The 16,696-nt window shown below is 30.6% G+C and overlaps 1 protein-coding gene across 2 annotated transcripts; it reads left to right on the top strand.

Moving 5' to 3' along the window:
* Window positions 1–1,605: 1,605 nt before the first annotated feature.
* LOC145185680 (uncharacterized) lies at window positions 1,606–13,201 on the top strand. 2 transcript variants are annotated; one of them, XM_090097445.1, is made up of 16 exons: window positions 1,606–1,780; window positions 2,963–3,015; window positions 3,202–3,603; window positions 4,080–4,283; window positions 4,633–4,967; window positions 5,068–8,242; window positions 8,391–8,508; window positions 8,678–8,829; window positions 9,809–9,883; window positions 10,008–10,210; window positions 10,387–10,510; window positions 10,667–10,773; window positions 10,894–10,952; window positions 11,077–11,240; window positions 11,734–12,384; window positions 12,560–13,201. In XM_090097445.1, the coding sequence occupies exons 1-16, from the start codon at window positions 1,755–1,757 to the stop codon at window positions 13,135–13,137; spliced, it is 6,426 nt and encodes a 2,141-aa protein (XP_089953571.1). In that variant the 5' UTR covers window positions 1,606–1,754; the 3' UTR covers window positions 13,138–13,201. The 2 variants fall into 2 exon arrangements, with proteins under 2 accessions (XP_089953571.1, XP_089953573.1); XM_090097447.1 differs by lacking the exon at window positions 1,606–1,780 and adding an exon at window positions 2,659–2,826.
* The last annotated feature ends 3,495 nt before the right edge of the window (window positions 13,202–16,696 follow it).

Genomic DNA, 16,696 nt, shown 5'->3' with positions numbered 1-16,696 from the left:
GAAAATGTTTGCTAGCCATTCCATAGTGCTCAGTCATCAAAAAGTATAGGCGATGTTGGTATTGAAAACGAAGAAGGAAGTGAACCTGAAAAAGACATTCCAACAAAAATCTTCAGATCCAGATGACCCTCGTCTCCGTGAAAATGAAGCCAAAAAACCAGGTAATAAATTGCCTATTAGTTTAATTTCTTTGTTTAGTGCCTGTAAATTTTACACAGGGTGCTAATTGCCTTCAAGCATCGCTTAAAGTTGCAAAAAATCAAAATACAATGGGAAACATCCAAAGTTTTGTTCAAAATTAATTTTAATTCTCTGGTAAAGTTTTTATTAAAGTTCTCATCTTAAATGGCTGCCCAAAACTGAAGCGTTCCCGTACTCAATGAAGTAAGAAAGCAGTTGCACGACAGAAATGCTGCCTCATTTGGTAGTATTTCCGGAAACCGACTGATTCTAAAATAGGCGCTCATCAACTGTTGGGGAGGTTCATTTGCCGCATTTTTGAACATTGCAATTTTTGCAATTTTTAAAAATCTCTTAATAGTTTTCGGGGCCCGAACGATGATGAAGCTAAAAACCGGATGGGTACGGGTTTTCGGGTATTAAAAAATTCAATACTCGAACGGGTACCCGGTAATTTATCGGTTTCAATTCCTTAAATGTCTTTGCCCGTTAACCTGTTCGGTGATTGTTTTGGGTGCTCGGGCTATCGGGTATTTAACGGGGCTATACCCGAACGGACTTGGGACCCGAAAAAGTTTATGAAATTATGGCAGTCGAAATAGACCCGATTATTTTCCCTACTTCTCAGGTAATATAAAAGCTAGTTTAAATTGTGCACCAAACGCAAGCAACAATGTCTAAAAATTCGTAAAGCTAACATTCTTTGTTTTTCCTTTGCATCCCTCATATATATTTATCTACTTTTATATGAATAAAGATCGGAATTTATATGCAATACTATTCACATTAAATGAGTAGTTTCATAGATTGTCATGGCAAGACAATCGTTGATCTTAAGAGACCTTCTAAAATCTTAAATGTCTTTATGGCATAGGCTTGCAAGCTTGTTTTAACTAAATGTAATTATTAAAAAATAGAATTTAGCTAAAAGATTTTACAATATTATCTATTACACCGGTCCTAATGCTTAAATTTAACACTAGCTGATATAGTTGATTAAAATCAGTAACTATAATATGATTTATTTGCTATCTGGCTCTATTTTTTGATATCAGCTAACTATATGCAGGTTTGCGGCTGGCAAATTAAACAAGTACCTAACACGCTTGTTTGCACAATTGTGCAGAAGACGCAATGAGTGCGCCGTGCAAGTGTATGCACTTAACAAAAGGTTGTTTCAACAAAAACTTATGAAGAAATTCTAAAATGTGCTAATACAAAACGATATTTTGGATGCATATGTGCATGCACAGCTTTGCTAATAATAAAAAACATTTGTATAAATTTCGTTAGTATTTTAAAAAAGAGTTTGTTTTAGGAGAGCTTTTGGATGTCTTACTTTGAGAACAATACATGCGACTTGCACAGCTACTGATGCATGCAAAAAAATCTTCGGTCTGTTGCTGCAGAAAATTTTTAGCTTTTCTTTTTGTAGCTGCATACTGAAAAAAATCTGCATTGAAAGCAGCAAGATAAATAGTTGAGCTCTTTGAGGCAAAGTTCAGCAAGTTTTTAATAGTTTACAAGAGTTGGTCATTTTTTAGTTGATAATGATATGATTTGATTTTTGCTCAATGTGGAAAATGACTAAAAATGCCAGGTTAAAAAATTTAAATATTTTTTTTTTTTTTGCCTTTCAAATGTATAGGATTGCATTTTTTAACTTGCTTTTTTTAAGAAAGTTTACCAGTATTTATATAACAAAGACATAAAACTGCTTGTATGCTTCTTGTTGAATCAGTAAAGTAACATTTTAAAATGGCAACCTATTTAAAATGTTTTTTTATCGTGCACTTTTTTGCCTGACTTTTTTATTCGTTTGCAAATATAAAGTGCATACCTACCCTATCAAGTAAAAAATAATCCTGGATTTCTGTATGTTTTTTAAAGTAATTTAGATGTAAGTACACTGTCACATTGATCAGTGTTTAATTATGTGCTAGTGCCAGCTCTTTTACGATCATGTAGGGATTTTAAAGTCACGTTTAGCAGGATTCTCGAAAATTTTTATTGGTGTATTCAATAAGGACTCGAAGTAGCTTATTTATTATTTATATTTTATTTAAAATATTTTTGAAAAGTTTTTTTTAAAACTCTGTAAACTCTCTATGAATATTGTAAAAAAAAACAAAACAAAGGTTTGAAATATTTTTTCAAAATGAGACCTTCCTTTTCTCGATTTCATTTACTTATTATGAGTTTAATAAGTATTTTTATTTTTTTGCTTTCTTTCTTTTTTGGAAAATGAGTTATTGGCTGAAAAAAAGTTTATTCTTTTTTCCTTTTCTAGTTAAAAGAAAAAACTTCATTTAAAAATTTTCAACAAAATATCTTCTCTTAATAGACTTCATTAAACTTTATCTTGATCTGTAAGCTAAGTTTTATTTTAAAATTTTTTTAAAAATTTATTGAAATTATCAAAGTTCCCAAACAAAGTACTGACTTAAGTCTGAAATTCCCAATTTTAAACGGCGGTTCTTCACAGATTTTTGTTTGAGATTCGGAACGGACCAGTTTATCAGGAAGAAGTAATGTCCGAGTCCGTTAAATTTACTAAACAAAAATGAAAAAAAATTAAACATGGCAGAACATTTTGCAAAGCTAAACCGTTATTAAATATTTGTTTGATTAAGCCAAAGAAAAGAGGTATAAATTCTTATAAAAATACAGCCCTAAATAAAGCGATTGTAAACTCTAGAGTCGTATTTTAGTTGTAATAATAAAGTTTCTTCTTTTTTGGATATGTTAGATATAAATGAATTTGAAATAACTTAATTTTTAGATTATTCAGCAAAATTCAGCTGTTTTTATGTATTCATATCATTGCTGCTGATTGTAAGTAAAGCTTCACAAATAAAAAAATTCTAATTTTAAAGCAAACCCAGATAAATGGTTTCTACTTTAAAATTATTTCTTTAGATTTTATTTTTTATTTTGAATGATTTATGTGACCTTTTTTTTTGTATTAAGAATTATATTATTTATCATTTATGAGCTAGGTTATATTTTAAACTTGCTTAGATAAGCTGTTAAAGCGTCAAAAACGAGTCTCTGATGATGATTACATTAATCTAAATCAGAAAAAACCAATACAATTAACACAAGAAGATCAGTTAGGTAAGCTGACCACAAATGATGATATTTTTCAAGCTCTGCTCAGAACACCAAAAGTTTCACTAGATAATGTCAAAGAACAGCGAGTGGACAAACGATATGCTGATAAAGAAAAAGATCCTTTTGAAAAGTTAAAAGACTTCTTTGACTATGTTGAGAAGCGTTCTGTGGATGATTTTGATTCAAGCTTACAAAATGAGTTCATAAATGACAAGTCAGATGGTGAGCGTCCATTTCAATTAAAAAGCACACTAGAAGCTATAAGTATTGATGAAATAGGCAGTGGCAGTGGAAGTGGACAAGATAACAGTAGGCTATAAAATTTTATTATCAGTTATTAAAGAGGACCTGTTTCATATATTTTTAAAATATGAAAAAGTATGCAAACTAATTTGCATTTGACATATCTGAACTAAGAAATCACTTGATCATTAACATTCATTTCTCCCAGTTTGATGTTTTAATGATTTAATTTCTTGTGTTTTGTAATTTTCTGACTGAAATATCATGAATAATTGCAACTCATTAAAAAGCACGCAAAGTCCACCACATCTATATTGCCATAAAATTGAAAAAAAAAAAAAAAAAAAAAAAAGCAGAAAACCAAAAAAAAAAAAAAAAGCGAAAGAAAAACATTTAAATGACAAAATTTTTTTTAAATAAGGTTTTCAATTTAAATAAATATGTTTTGACCTTATTAAGGTGGACAGGGATTCCACAAAAGCTTTTTAAATAAATACATATATTTTAAGTAATGCAAATGAATACGTCTGACTTTTTTTTAGCTACTTCTGAGTCTGGTGAATCTTGGATTTCAGGATCTGGTGCTGTGCCACTAATTGGTATTCAGCAATTAAGCTTTGATAAGAAAATTAAAATCCCTCACGCAAATGAAAGAAATTATGAAGATCATACCAATGACTTTGCTCAAATTAGAATAAGTAAAAGAGAAGTGATGGAACGCTTTGAAGGATTACCAGAATCATTAGGTATTGTTATTTTTAATAGATTTTTTTATGGATGGTTTTTTTTAAGACTTTTGTGTTCCCTAGTCAGTTTCTTTTTCAATTTATAATGCTAGCTTTGTTATGTTTTAAAACATTTTTACTTATTACAATTACTTAAGTCAGAGTAACCAAAATTTATTCTTTCATGTATCACCAACCAAAACCCTAATCTGCTATGCATCTCTCAAACTAGATATCTGACTAAATAAGTTTTTGGCTGGTGTTTATAAACATTTTGTACAATCTTTTTTATATTAGGTTTTTTTTTTCTTGGTAAAAAAATTTAATGTTTTCATTTAAGAAAAAAACTATTTTGAAAATTTATTTCCAGCGGTTAATGAAGTCCAGCTTACACGTGAAAATCCCAGAGTAAAAATTTTGAAAAGAGAAGCAGGAGACAAAGTTTTTGCTGACATTCCTTTGCCTTTTAACAAAATTTATGCTGAAGAACCAACTAATAATGTTGAAGTTGCAGATGACGAGAATACTAAAGTTAATGAAGCTACTAATAAATATAAAGGAGCAGCAGATGAAATCAATGATAAATATGCAACTTCAATATTTTCAAAGCTTGTACCATACCGAGAGTTTAAGTCAATGGATGTTTTTAAACGTGAATTGGGAGAGGATGCATTTAAGAATCTGCGCATAATTGATGAGCAAAAGGTAGACTTCAAACTCTTGTCCTTTTAACACTAAAATAAAAAATGTTTTTGTTTGGTTTTTCTTTGAAATATGTAGAATTCTTATCGTTTATACTTTTTAGGCCAAAAGTTTATTTGATGATGATGAAGGACATTTTTTAAATAATGTAAAAAGGGATGGCATATATTATGACAGCAGATCACGAAAGTTTTTAATCAGTGCACAAATTGATAACGACAAGTCTATTCAAACCAATGATACCAGCAGTCCTACTCTTAAAGTAAACTTGACTGATGCAACTAAAAATCTTACAGATGTTTTAAATAATAGCTTAATTGTAAACTTTGCTTTATCAAATGTTTCTTTTAGTACAGTAAATTGCACTACAGTAAATTTGCTTACTAATAGTTCCTGTTTCATGTCCAAACAATTACTAAATGAAACACTTAACAACTCAACATTTGTTAAACCAGAGCATAAGAAATCAGAAATTATATTAACAAAGCGGGATGTAGAAGAACTGTTCTCTACATTAATATCTGCTGATCCGCTAATTCAATCACTTACAGATAGACTAAGTAAAAAGCTAGTAAAGGTTCAAAAACGGGAAATATTGTCTGATTTTGATCCAAATATTGCTGAAGAAATGGGTGATACTGGAAAACAATTAGAAGATGAATTTAAAGTTGATAACAAGAGAAATTCGGATAAAAGTGAGGAAGTTAATGTTTTCCCTACAAATTCATTAGTTGGAGTATGGTCAGGTTTAGGAACAGAACCTGAATTTGTGCATGGCCTTTTTAAACAAGATTATGTTATCGGACAGAACAATGCAGAAATAAGCAAGAATATTGATGCAAGTTTTAAAAGTGAAGATTACTTAAAAAACTTTGAACAAAAGAAAAATAAACAAATAAAGTTTCCCTCTGTATTTAAAAGAAGTTTATTCGGCAAGATTTCATCAAATCAAGATGCTGCTCTCCCTTTAAACATCAATAAACAACCTAAAAAACGAGAAGTAAAGAATCATAAATTGCTTGAGGGAAAAAGAGTAAATCATACAGCTCTAAACTTAAAGAAAACTGATCATCACAAGAAAAAGAATACGCTCCAAAATACTTCTAAAGACAAATCCACTCAAAAAAACGGTAATAGTTATCAAAAGCGAGACGTTGTACCACAGGAAGATAATAATCAAGAGCAATATGAGTCTAAACAAATGGAAATGGGGAGTTTAGGATCATTAAATATGCATGTGCGTGAAAAAAGGGGAATGTCAAATAATTTAAACAATGATGATGATGAAGAGGTAAATATAAGGAAAAAAAGAAGGCGTTCAAATGGAGAGACCTTCCGTGTTTTCAATGATTCATCAATCAATCATGCAACAGGACCCACTGTGCATGGTAAAGTTGTGTTTGCATTTGATGAAGTTAAAGAGTTGATGCCAACTAGGCGGTTTTTCAGTAAACAAGAATCTAATTTATCACCAGAACTTTTAAATATAGAAAACTCAGGAACACAGAGTAGGTCTGATATTTCTCGCCCCTTAGAACAAGATAAATTAAAAGATTTTGCTTTTCAGAATACCTCACCTGAGTTACTAGTTGAAAACATTCCAACTTCAAAATATCTCTCATCTCCAAAAAAGACTTTTGATCCTGATAGAGATCTTGCAGATTCTATGGTTTTAGGAGATAAAAAACATTTTTTGGGTGCGCTACCAGTAAATGTTGAGTTAACTTCCAATAAAAAGGCTCATCCATTAACTCAAGAAAGAAGTGATGTTTATAAAGAACCAAAAATTTTAAATGAAAACATTAAAGGAAAAAGGTTGCAAAAGGCACAGATAGCACAATTAAAAGAAAGTGAAATAAGAAGTAAATATCAACAGCTGATTAACTGGCAAAGCGGTAAGCCAGTTGAAATACCAGAAACAGAAAAAGATGGCATCGAAACAGAAAAAGAGATCCAAGAATTAGGTAAGCAAATTGAAGATACAGATATAGAAAAGCTTCAAGAAGCTGAAATAAAGGCATCATCTTTACCATTAGTATATAAAAATCCAAAGACTTCTGACACTGCTTATTTAGCAAGAAAATTACAAGAAAAACATTATAATGCTGAAAGTCTGGATGAAAAAGCAAAAAGATTCAATCAGTTGCAACAAAAAATATTGCAAGAACAAGAGCAATACAAGCTGCTGGTACAACAACAACAAAAAGAGTATCAAGATAAACTTGATAATATGGCTTATTATGATAGCATTTACAATAATGCTGGCCCATATGAGGTTTCCCCTGAAGTTCAACCAGATGACATTCAAGATGAGCCACTCATAACTGGGGATTTAATGAAAACTGATAAAAAGTTTAAGAGTCCCTTAGAGTATCCTTTAAACCAAATGCATGCCAGTAAACCTGATATCAATAAACTAAATCAACTGTTCCCTAAAGACAGCCCATATGTCTTATCTTTTAAAAAAGGTGGCTCTAAAAATTCAAGCCTATCAAATCAATCCATTAATTCATTACTCCCACAACCTAAACTCTCTGTCAATCAACCACTAGGAAACATAGAAAAAGAGCAAGAGACACCAGAGCTAATAAATCTCATTTCAAAAGACGTTAAGCAAGCTTACTTAAATAAAACCATTGTCAATCCAATAGACCTTGAGTTACAAAAAAAAAAAACAGGTTTAAAAGAAGATAAAGCAAACAACCCAGAAAATGTCATTGAGTCACACTCACCACAATCAATTGTGCAACCCTCAACTTCTGTTGCACTCACCAAAAACTCTACTTTTTCCCCCATAAGTAATATATCAGTTGTTAAAATAAATCCAATTCAAACAACAATTTTGTCTTTAAATAATACTAATGATAACTCGTCAACAACATCACTACTAGAAAAGTTTGAAAAGACAAAGACATTCACTACAACTGCCTTACCATTCATCTTAAACACTATGGCTACTAACTCACCAAATATAAAACCCTCAGTTGTTGAAAAGAATTTATCAAATGTTACGTACTTGGAGAGTCTCATGGAATCAACAAAAAACAATACAGTTAGCAACATGTATAACAATAGTTCTCATAAAAATGAGACAATAAACATGCCAACTTCAAAGTTATATTTTGTTTTATCAAACTCCACAAACATGTCTCTGCCATCTGGAAAAGATACAAAAAGTTTGCCATTCACAACTGCAATTCCTCTTCCTTTTCCTATTGATATTTCCTACCAACCAAAAAGATCTTACAAAGCATTAGAAATTGAGCAAAGAGTTGATGGTAAGTCTCCTTGATTTTATTTTTTCATAAAATGAAGTACAAATCTCATAGAAAAAAATATATTTTCTACCATTTCAGCAGTGAAATTTGTTTGATTTTTAAGTTTGTCATATAATATCATTTAGACCCAATTTTTTTTGTTATTTAGGTTATGTTGGTTGTTATATGGATCATTTGGAACAAGGTCGTGACTTGCCTGTTAGAGCTGGAGTTCCATTTGTAACACCAAACAATTGCAGAAGTGCATGCAAAAAGACTGGTTACAGGTAAATTATTAAAAACTTTTATTTCTCTTTTTAAAATAAAAAGTAGGAAGACTTTGATGAATATTTTTATCTTTTTATACTTTTATATATATTTTTTTATATCTTCTAATATATTTTAAATGGAGCTTTTGCCAATTTTCAAGCTTTTGACTATTATATAAATGCTTAGATATGCTGGACTCCAATATGGTTACTTATGTTTTTGTGGTAACAGTTATGGGAAATATGATGTTGTACCAGATAGTGAGTGTGATACTGTTTGTTCTGGAAATGAAACTCATACTTGTGGAGGTCTTTGGAGAAACAAAATATATAATACAGGTAGTTTATTTCATAGTATTTCAACATGTAATAGAACATTGTATATACAATAGGAAGTTCTTTGCAAATAGAGGCTTACAAACTTCTCAAAATATTTGTTAGACCACTATCAAGATAAGATATTAGTCTTTACACACAAATTGCCAAGGTTTAAATGAAATAAAAGTGAAATTACAGAATTTTATTCATATGATTGGTACAATAGAAATGACACTAAAAAGTTCTGTTAAAATTGTTATATGAAAGAAAAGCACATATAGTATCAGTTAATTATGAGCTTATAGGTTTGAATGGCTTTAAATCTGTTAATCAAGCAGGCCAGAGCATTCAAATCCTTGATGTAGGCCTCATGTTGTTGGAACCATCATTTATTTTAATTAGTCAGCATTTCTGCTAATTAAATACAGTTCCTTATGCAAAACTGTTAGTTGATTTGACATGTATATGTTTCATAAACCCATTCCATTAAAATTTTCTGTAGAAAAGGCATTTTTTTCTTGAACCTCTTTAATCTTTCTAGTCTTTTCTGAGAGTTTTCTGCAGTTTTCTGGCAGCTGCATGTACACCAGTTTATTAGTTTCATAATTAAAGTGTTTCTTACTGCCTTAGAGATTTTTTTATATATCTAAAAAAAAAGTTACTTTATGTACTTTTTATTTGCCACTTAGTTGATTTGTTGACTGTTCTTTCCATTTGTTTATGTCTTTGCAATCATTTCAAAATTACACTCAAACTCATCAAGATTTTTTAATACACCTTTTTACAGTTAAGGTTAATTCATAAAAAAATTATTAAAAACTGTTGATTTGAGTAGAGGATGGAAATTGATTTGAAATGTAATTTTTAAAATGTTTTTAATGAGCACTTGCAATAAATGATAACTAGTTAATGAATTCAAAGTCTTCAAAGTGAAAGTAATATTTACATTAAGGATGTTTTCATGTTATCCGTTTTAAGCTCTTCTCATCTTTTATGTTAGAAAATGTAAATGAAGAACTTAACGAAGGACCTATTCCAGTCTATATAACTCCTCGGGAAAAATATCATTTAAGAGGTAAAAACTCTAAGCTAAGTTTTTTTTTTTTTATTTAATTGAGAAAAAAAGTGTAACCAATATAATATGATATACTCACATCAAGACATAAGATGATGCCTTATAATATTGTATAACCATTTAGAGGTCAACCCAAGAATAAGATCAGATATTCCAGAGAAACCAATTCCTTTTAAAAGTAAAGTTATTTCAAGTGAAGCCTTTAACAATCAATTAAACTCAAACAACAGCTCTCAAGCTCTTCTTTCAAGTGAGGAAGTCTTCAAAACTACACAAGAGGCAGAAAAACAAGATATAGCCAATTTACAAAATATGAACTTTTCAGTGGTTGGTTTTTTCATATTTTAATCATATTCACATTTTTAGTGGAATTTTTCGTTGTGTTGAGTGTTTGATTGTTTCATCTATTTAGTACTTGTCTGTTAAGAATATATCTCTCTATTTAATTCTTGTTTTTCCGAGCAATAATGCAAGAGTTGATGCATGAATCTTTTTTTCTATAGAATAAGAACCCCAGCGCGCATGAAGGAGAAACTCTTGTGAACTTTTCTTATCTTCATCAACAAAAAGAAACCGAAGAAGAATTTCAAAATTCTCCACCTTTGCCACTTAAAATTGAGCCAGGAAGTAAGTTTTCCAAAACAATTTTTTGAGTGAAATAAAGCTTCTCGAATATTGTTTTTTTTTGGAAGGGGTTATTGTAGCAGAATAATAACTTTTGCTCAAATACCCATTGAGACAATTTTTGCTGTGAAAAAAGCTAATCAAACTAACCTAATTTAGCACATTTATTCCGAGGAGAAGTCATTTTAAAGCAATCATGGTACAGTGACCTTGCAAATCCAAACAGCACAAAGTACTTAATACTGACAGGAAATATTGAACAAGCCGTAAGTAATGTGTTCTGCTAACATTCCTTAATTTAATATAATAATAATAAGAAGAAAATTTTGATCAAGTTGCTATCTATAGCAAAAATAAACCACCCATTGTCCTTCGTTTTTTCTTAGCTGAAGAATTTATTTGCTAAGGATTCCATGTTTCTTAAAGCAGAAGTAATATCTTTGAGGTTTGTGCAATACTTTTTTTTGCAAGATTTGTAAATGGTTTTTGATTTGGTGTTGCATTTATTATGAAAGTCATTTCTTCGATCAGGCGAAATAGAGTTTTTAATTTTTTTAACTATCAATCAGGGAAATCTCTCATCGCATGCCAAGAAAGACATTAGTAGATTTCACTTTAACGTTTGAAGAAAGCAAAAAATCTGAGGATGTCGCTCGTGTACTTTTTACAACGGTCCAAAGGACAGAAAGATTAGACGATATGCCTGTACTACCTGCAACATTAAAGATAAAAGGTACGTGTTAAAAAAACTAATTTTTACTGTTTTTTTTTTTTTTTTTTACATAAAAATATTTTAATTGTCGTTTTTTAGTTTTGTTTTAAATTTTTCTTTTTAATTTGAATCAAATTTAAATTCGAATAAATTCACTTGATTGAAAACAAAACGTCGATGCTTCATGAAAAGCCTCTGGTTGCCGTGTTAAAGTTTTTTTAATCATACCTTTGATATCTGCAGAGAGATCGCGAAAAGACAATGTGAGAGGAAAAAAAGTGCGATTCTTCTAAAGTGCAGTAGTAGAACAATAACTAAAGCCCTAAAATATTTTGACGATCCATAAAAAAGCAATCATATTTATTTTATGTAGTTTCTTATTTTGTAGGGGTATTCGATCTTTTTGAGCTTTCATACAGCTGGAATAAATTTTTTTTTGACGTGTTCATTTTAAAATATTTTTTTTGGTAATACTGCAGATGTAACGTTGGTTTTAATTTTTCATTTTTTATAGAATATCTGTTCGAACCTTCAGCTCAAGCTTACATACCTCAAATTATTGAAGGCAATTTTACCGAAGAATCTTCAAGTGACAGGCAGAACAACAACGTCTTAGATGTAAATAGAAACTTAAATTTACTTCAGACTACTTATGTACGTCCTGTAGTAACACTGCCAGGCTCTCTGATGTCTCTACCGAATCCGATGCAAGAAACAAAAGCTTTAAACAAGGAAATAAGCAAAGTATTTAATCGTTCATTACAAGTCGGACAAGCTCCGAGTTCTTATAATCCAGATACTATTTTTAATCGACTATCTAATTACAATTTACAGAACATAAAGCAAAACATTCCGAGTAACCTTGGGGAGGTCTTGCAAACGACCAATAGTTATTTGCCACGTGAGAATCTTCCTATTAATCGACTATTTAATTACAATTTACAGAACATAAAGCAAAACATTCCGAGTAACCTTAGGGAGGTCTTGCAAACGACCAATAGTTATTTGCCACGTGAGAATCTTCCTATTAATCGCGCGGTTACAACTCGCATCATACCAGCAAAATCATCTGGAGCGAGTGAGTTAAGCAAGTACTTGGAATCTCAATCAAGAACTTCGATTGCTTCCCCTAGAATGGACATAAAGAACATCCCCTCAAATAAAAGTATTTTTTTTTTAATATGTATTAGAAAAGGTTAAGTAAAGGGATCTTTTATTTTTAAACATCCGGCTTAATTTTTAAACATCCGGCTTAATTTTTAAACATCTGGCTTAATTTTTAAACATCTGGCTTAATTTTGTTCAGAAAGATGATCTCACATCGTCCTCTTTTCTTTTAGAAGTACCATACGTATTGCGGATGTTCTTTTGGAAAGATATGTTAGCACGTAAGAAGCGGGAAGATCACGATGATCTGCATAGAGAAAAAGCTAAGAAAGCTATAACATTTTCTTCAGCTTTACCAGTAAGAGAGCGACGATCTGAAGAAGATCAGACAAACTCCGTCGAAGTTGCCGACCTCAAAGTCGTCAACGACTTAAATCTCGCGCCAGAAACTCGCCTTAAACCTCAAATAAAAATAATTCGTGAAGCCCGTTCGCAAGCCGACCAATGGTCAACAAAATATAAGCGAGACGTTGATAAAATGATGCGACGCCATGATAACAATTCACTTCTGAAACGCACAAAGAGAGTAGTTCCCAGAAAAGAGTTACAAGCTCTAACAACTAATAAAATCGAGGACAATGATGATTTTTCGACTTTGTTTCAAGAAAAACAAGCAACACGTACAAGAAGAAACGTAGTTAAAAAAGCTTTGTTTAGTGACGTTAAACCTGTAAAAAGGAATACAAATAATTTCTCCAATGAAACAGAAAAAGAACTACATCGAAATAAAAGGTTTAAAGACGAGAGATAATTGTAAATAACTAAGTAATGCATAATTTTTAATTTTTTATCTAACCTACTGTAAATATTGAAAATCTTCGTCTTTTTTATTCAAGTTGGGAAATAGATTAAAATGAGGGGCGGTGGGTATTATGTAATAGGCAATCATAATTTTGGTATAGATGCATTAAGTCGGAAATGATGCTCGTAAAAAGTGGGAGTTTATAATGATTTCCGTTTGTGATATCTTTAAAGAGAGGAAAAGTGAAACGTTCATTGCCTTTTATGCGCGGGAAAGTTTCAATAGCTACCCTTCTTCATAATTAAACATGAGACGCCACCTCGTAGTTCATCTAATTGACATATTTTCTTGTCCGTTTTCTAAGCAAATACTTATACCACCCCAGACCTCATTTGTTAATTTCATACACTCAGGAATTTTATGAGTTATTTTTTTATGAGAAAAACTTTATAACATTTTCAGAGAAAAGAGTTAATGAAATTACTTCGTTGAATTTTAAAAATTTATCCTAAATAAAGTAGGAAAGATGATACCAGTAAAAAATTTAACGAAACTGCTAAAGGAAACTGGCTGCGCAAAAATGCCCCCAAACAACTGAGTATTTGTTGATAACTATTGCAACAGACTAAAATATTCTTCTGCATTTATTAATCACTTAAAGTTACCCTACTCTCCATTTAATTCTGGAGTTCCAGGCTTAAACAGTACAAGTTCAAAAACCAAACTTCTCAGTAGAGCCACATCAACTTTGCTTTCATATACTCCTAAATGTAGAAACGGTGGGAAAAAAAAAACGAATTTGAAAACATAAAATAGCTCTACCGAAAAGTTTTTTTAACTTGTATTATTAAGGCCTAGAACTCTAGAATTATTAAATCGCATCTTTGGATAATTACACATTTTAATGTAGAATTAGACTTTAATTTTCTTTGCCATAGTTTCAAATACATCTTCTGCATATTAACATGTATTATGCAATAATATGTAATAATTATGCAATAACATGGCAGTAATAATTATGTAATAATATGACAGTATTACACAAAAGACCATTATCGCGTTTTTTATCTAAAAATTATTCATTTTTTTAAATATTCAATTTAATTATTGTATCAGTTTTCGTTTACTTTCTTTCACGCAAAAGTTTTACAAACCCAGGTGGAAATTTTTTTTATTGATGAAACAGTTTTTCTATTAGACAATAAATATGGATTAGGTATTTTCTTTAGTCTTTTCATCTTCATTTTTTTCTTTAGTTTTTTTCATCTTCGTTTTTTTCTTTAGTCTTTTTATCACATCTTCATTTGTATTCATTCTTAAAACTTTACGATAATGATTTTCCTTATAATTATTTTATATTTATTTCGTATTTAAATTCTTAAAGTCTTCTTAAAAAGAGCTTCTTGAACTTTTTCACTAAATGGACCTTTTTGACAAAATAATAAAACTGTACGTTTTAATATTTATGGTCAGTGAATTAAGACCTTTCGAAGACTCTGAGGTGGGTAATACCAGTGGTAAAAGCAGGAGTAGTGCTTTGTGGTTTCCAGAAAATGTTAACGAAACTTACTGATAGTTATTTTAAATCCGCTTGATATACAAAAATATCAGAGTTCTGTGAAACTTTACGTTTAGTTCTTTATTTATTCTTGTAATTTCGGTGAATGCACGTTCATTTGAAAAGGCTCGTCGAACAGCGTTACCGTCATTTGATGTTCCTCCAAACTGTTCCCCAAAATTCCATTTAGCCCTAACCGCATTACGCGAGAAAATCCTTTGCGTTGTTGAGAGAGTAAAATTTGTAGTTTACAAAAATATTAACCTTAAAATCAAGCGTTAAAGTATACCACAGAAAATTGCATTTAAAATTTCACCAAAATTAAGGCTTCTTTATGGCCGAAATGACAACTCAGTTTTGCATTTTTACAACATGCAATGTTTAAATTATTCATTTTTAAAGAAATTTATTGTACTACAGATTCAATCTGATTGTGTTATAATTTGTATTTAAGAATTAGGGAAAATATCTTATCAAACTGGCAGTCATTTTGGAGGATTAGCTAGTTGATAAGAGTACCTTGCATTTTAAGGTATATAATTATAAGTTTTGAACAAAAATGCAATATTAAAAAACCATGAAGAAAACCGAAAAGTTGTCTGTCTTTTTTGTTTTAAAAAGGCTCAATGTGATTTAACTGAACTTCTTTAGCAAAAAGCATTGGAAGTTTTAAAAACGAATATTGGTTTTGAAGATGCCCATGTCCCAAAATGTGTTTGTGAACGTTGCAGATCATCTATCAGAAGGCTAAGTCAAGGGCTTTCTGCTCCACTACTAGAGCATTTTGATTTTGAACCTATAAAACTATCCAAACAAACACTGGCAACTACCATTTGTGAGCGTTTAATTTGTGACTTTGCATAAGTTAAAGGAAAAGCTGTTCATCCAATCACATTGTAGCAAGCAAATCAGACAAATTAAAGCACTGCCGAAGGTAGAGAAACGTTGCTCAAGCTGTCTGACTAGTATGCAAGGTAAAACCTCATTACTGCAAAAAATCAACACTTCAACAAAATCTATTTGAGTTAGCATTAAAAAACCAGGTGGCTTCTAAAGCTAGTGCCAAAGATGTTCTCTGTACAGCTCCAGCTTCTCCAATGGGAACAATTTATCTCTGTTAAACTTACAGTGGAAATTGTTTTCCAGTGCAATCAGCTACAAATGCAATTTATTACCAAACATCTTATATCACCTTAAATTGTCTTTAATTTTCGCTTCTTTGATTATTTTTTTCTTTTTAAGGATCATCAAAAATAGCTGAAAGTAGCAGGGTAAGTTTATCCTTAGATCCAAGAATCTGTTCTTAAAGTCATTCCACCATTTTACCTAAAAAGTTACGCTTAACTTTATTCTTTACCTCTATAACTTTTTTCTTTATGTTTATGTACATTTTATAATTTCTTATTTGTGCATATGCATATATATGTATGTATATGTGAATACATTATAATAACTATTTGACCTATATTTTAGCTCTTTTAAAAGTCTGTTTTATAAGTGTTACTTACAAATTTTTGTAAAGTCCTACTTTTATTATGTGACTAATTTATTTCTTGTGTTTTTCTCTCGTCTTTTCTTTATATTATTTAGATCATTGCGTTTTATTAGTGAATTACTATTTGCAATGACCTGTGTTTTTTGTAACATCCTTAACACGAAATGCATTGATATTGATTGATATTGATATTTAAGGTTTACAGGGTGCGGCAGTGATTCGCGAACTAATTTTTGGCTAGGTTTTGTGGTGTAAGTAAAATATTTCTGCAATTTTGTTGTTGTTGTTTAATGTTCAATGACCGTCTTCGATTTGAATAAAATTGTGAATGAAAAATATTTTAGTTAAAAGTTTTACAATCGAAGCTTTAAATTTGATTGACGCGGGTTTGCCTGCAAGTGGAGTAATTCGTACTTCTGGAGTGTCTAAAAATACATTTTACAAGGTGAAAAGACGTGGCAGTGCTGAGAAATCCCAAATTCCCTCTCCAGTGAACAAAAAAGTGATAAAGTGTT

The sequence above is a fragment of the Hydra viridissima genome, unplaced genomic scaffold (assembly GCF_058129835.1).
Source record: "Hydra viridissima isolate aposymbiotic clone 2 unplaced genomic scaffold, HvirCarnegie_v1 scaffold_9, whole genome shotgun sequence".
NCBI lineage: Eukaryota > Metazoa > Cnidaria > Hydrozoa > Anthoathecata > Hydridae > Hydra > Hydra viridissima.
This window is presented reverse-complemented; position numbering and strand designations above follow the sequence as displayed.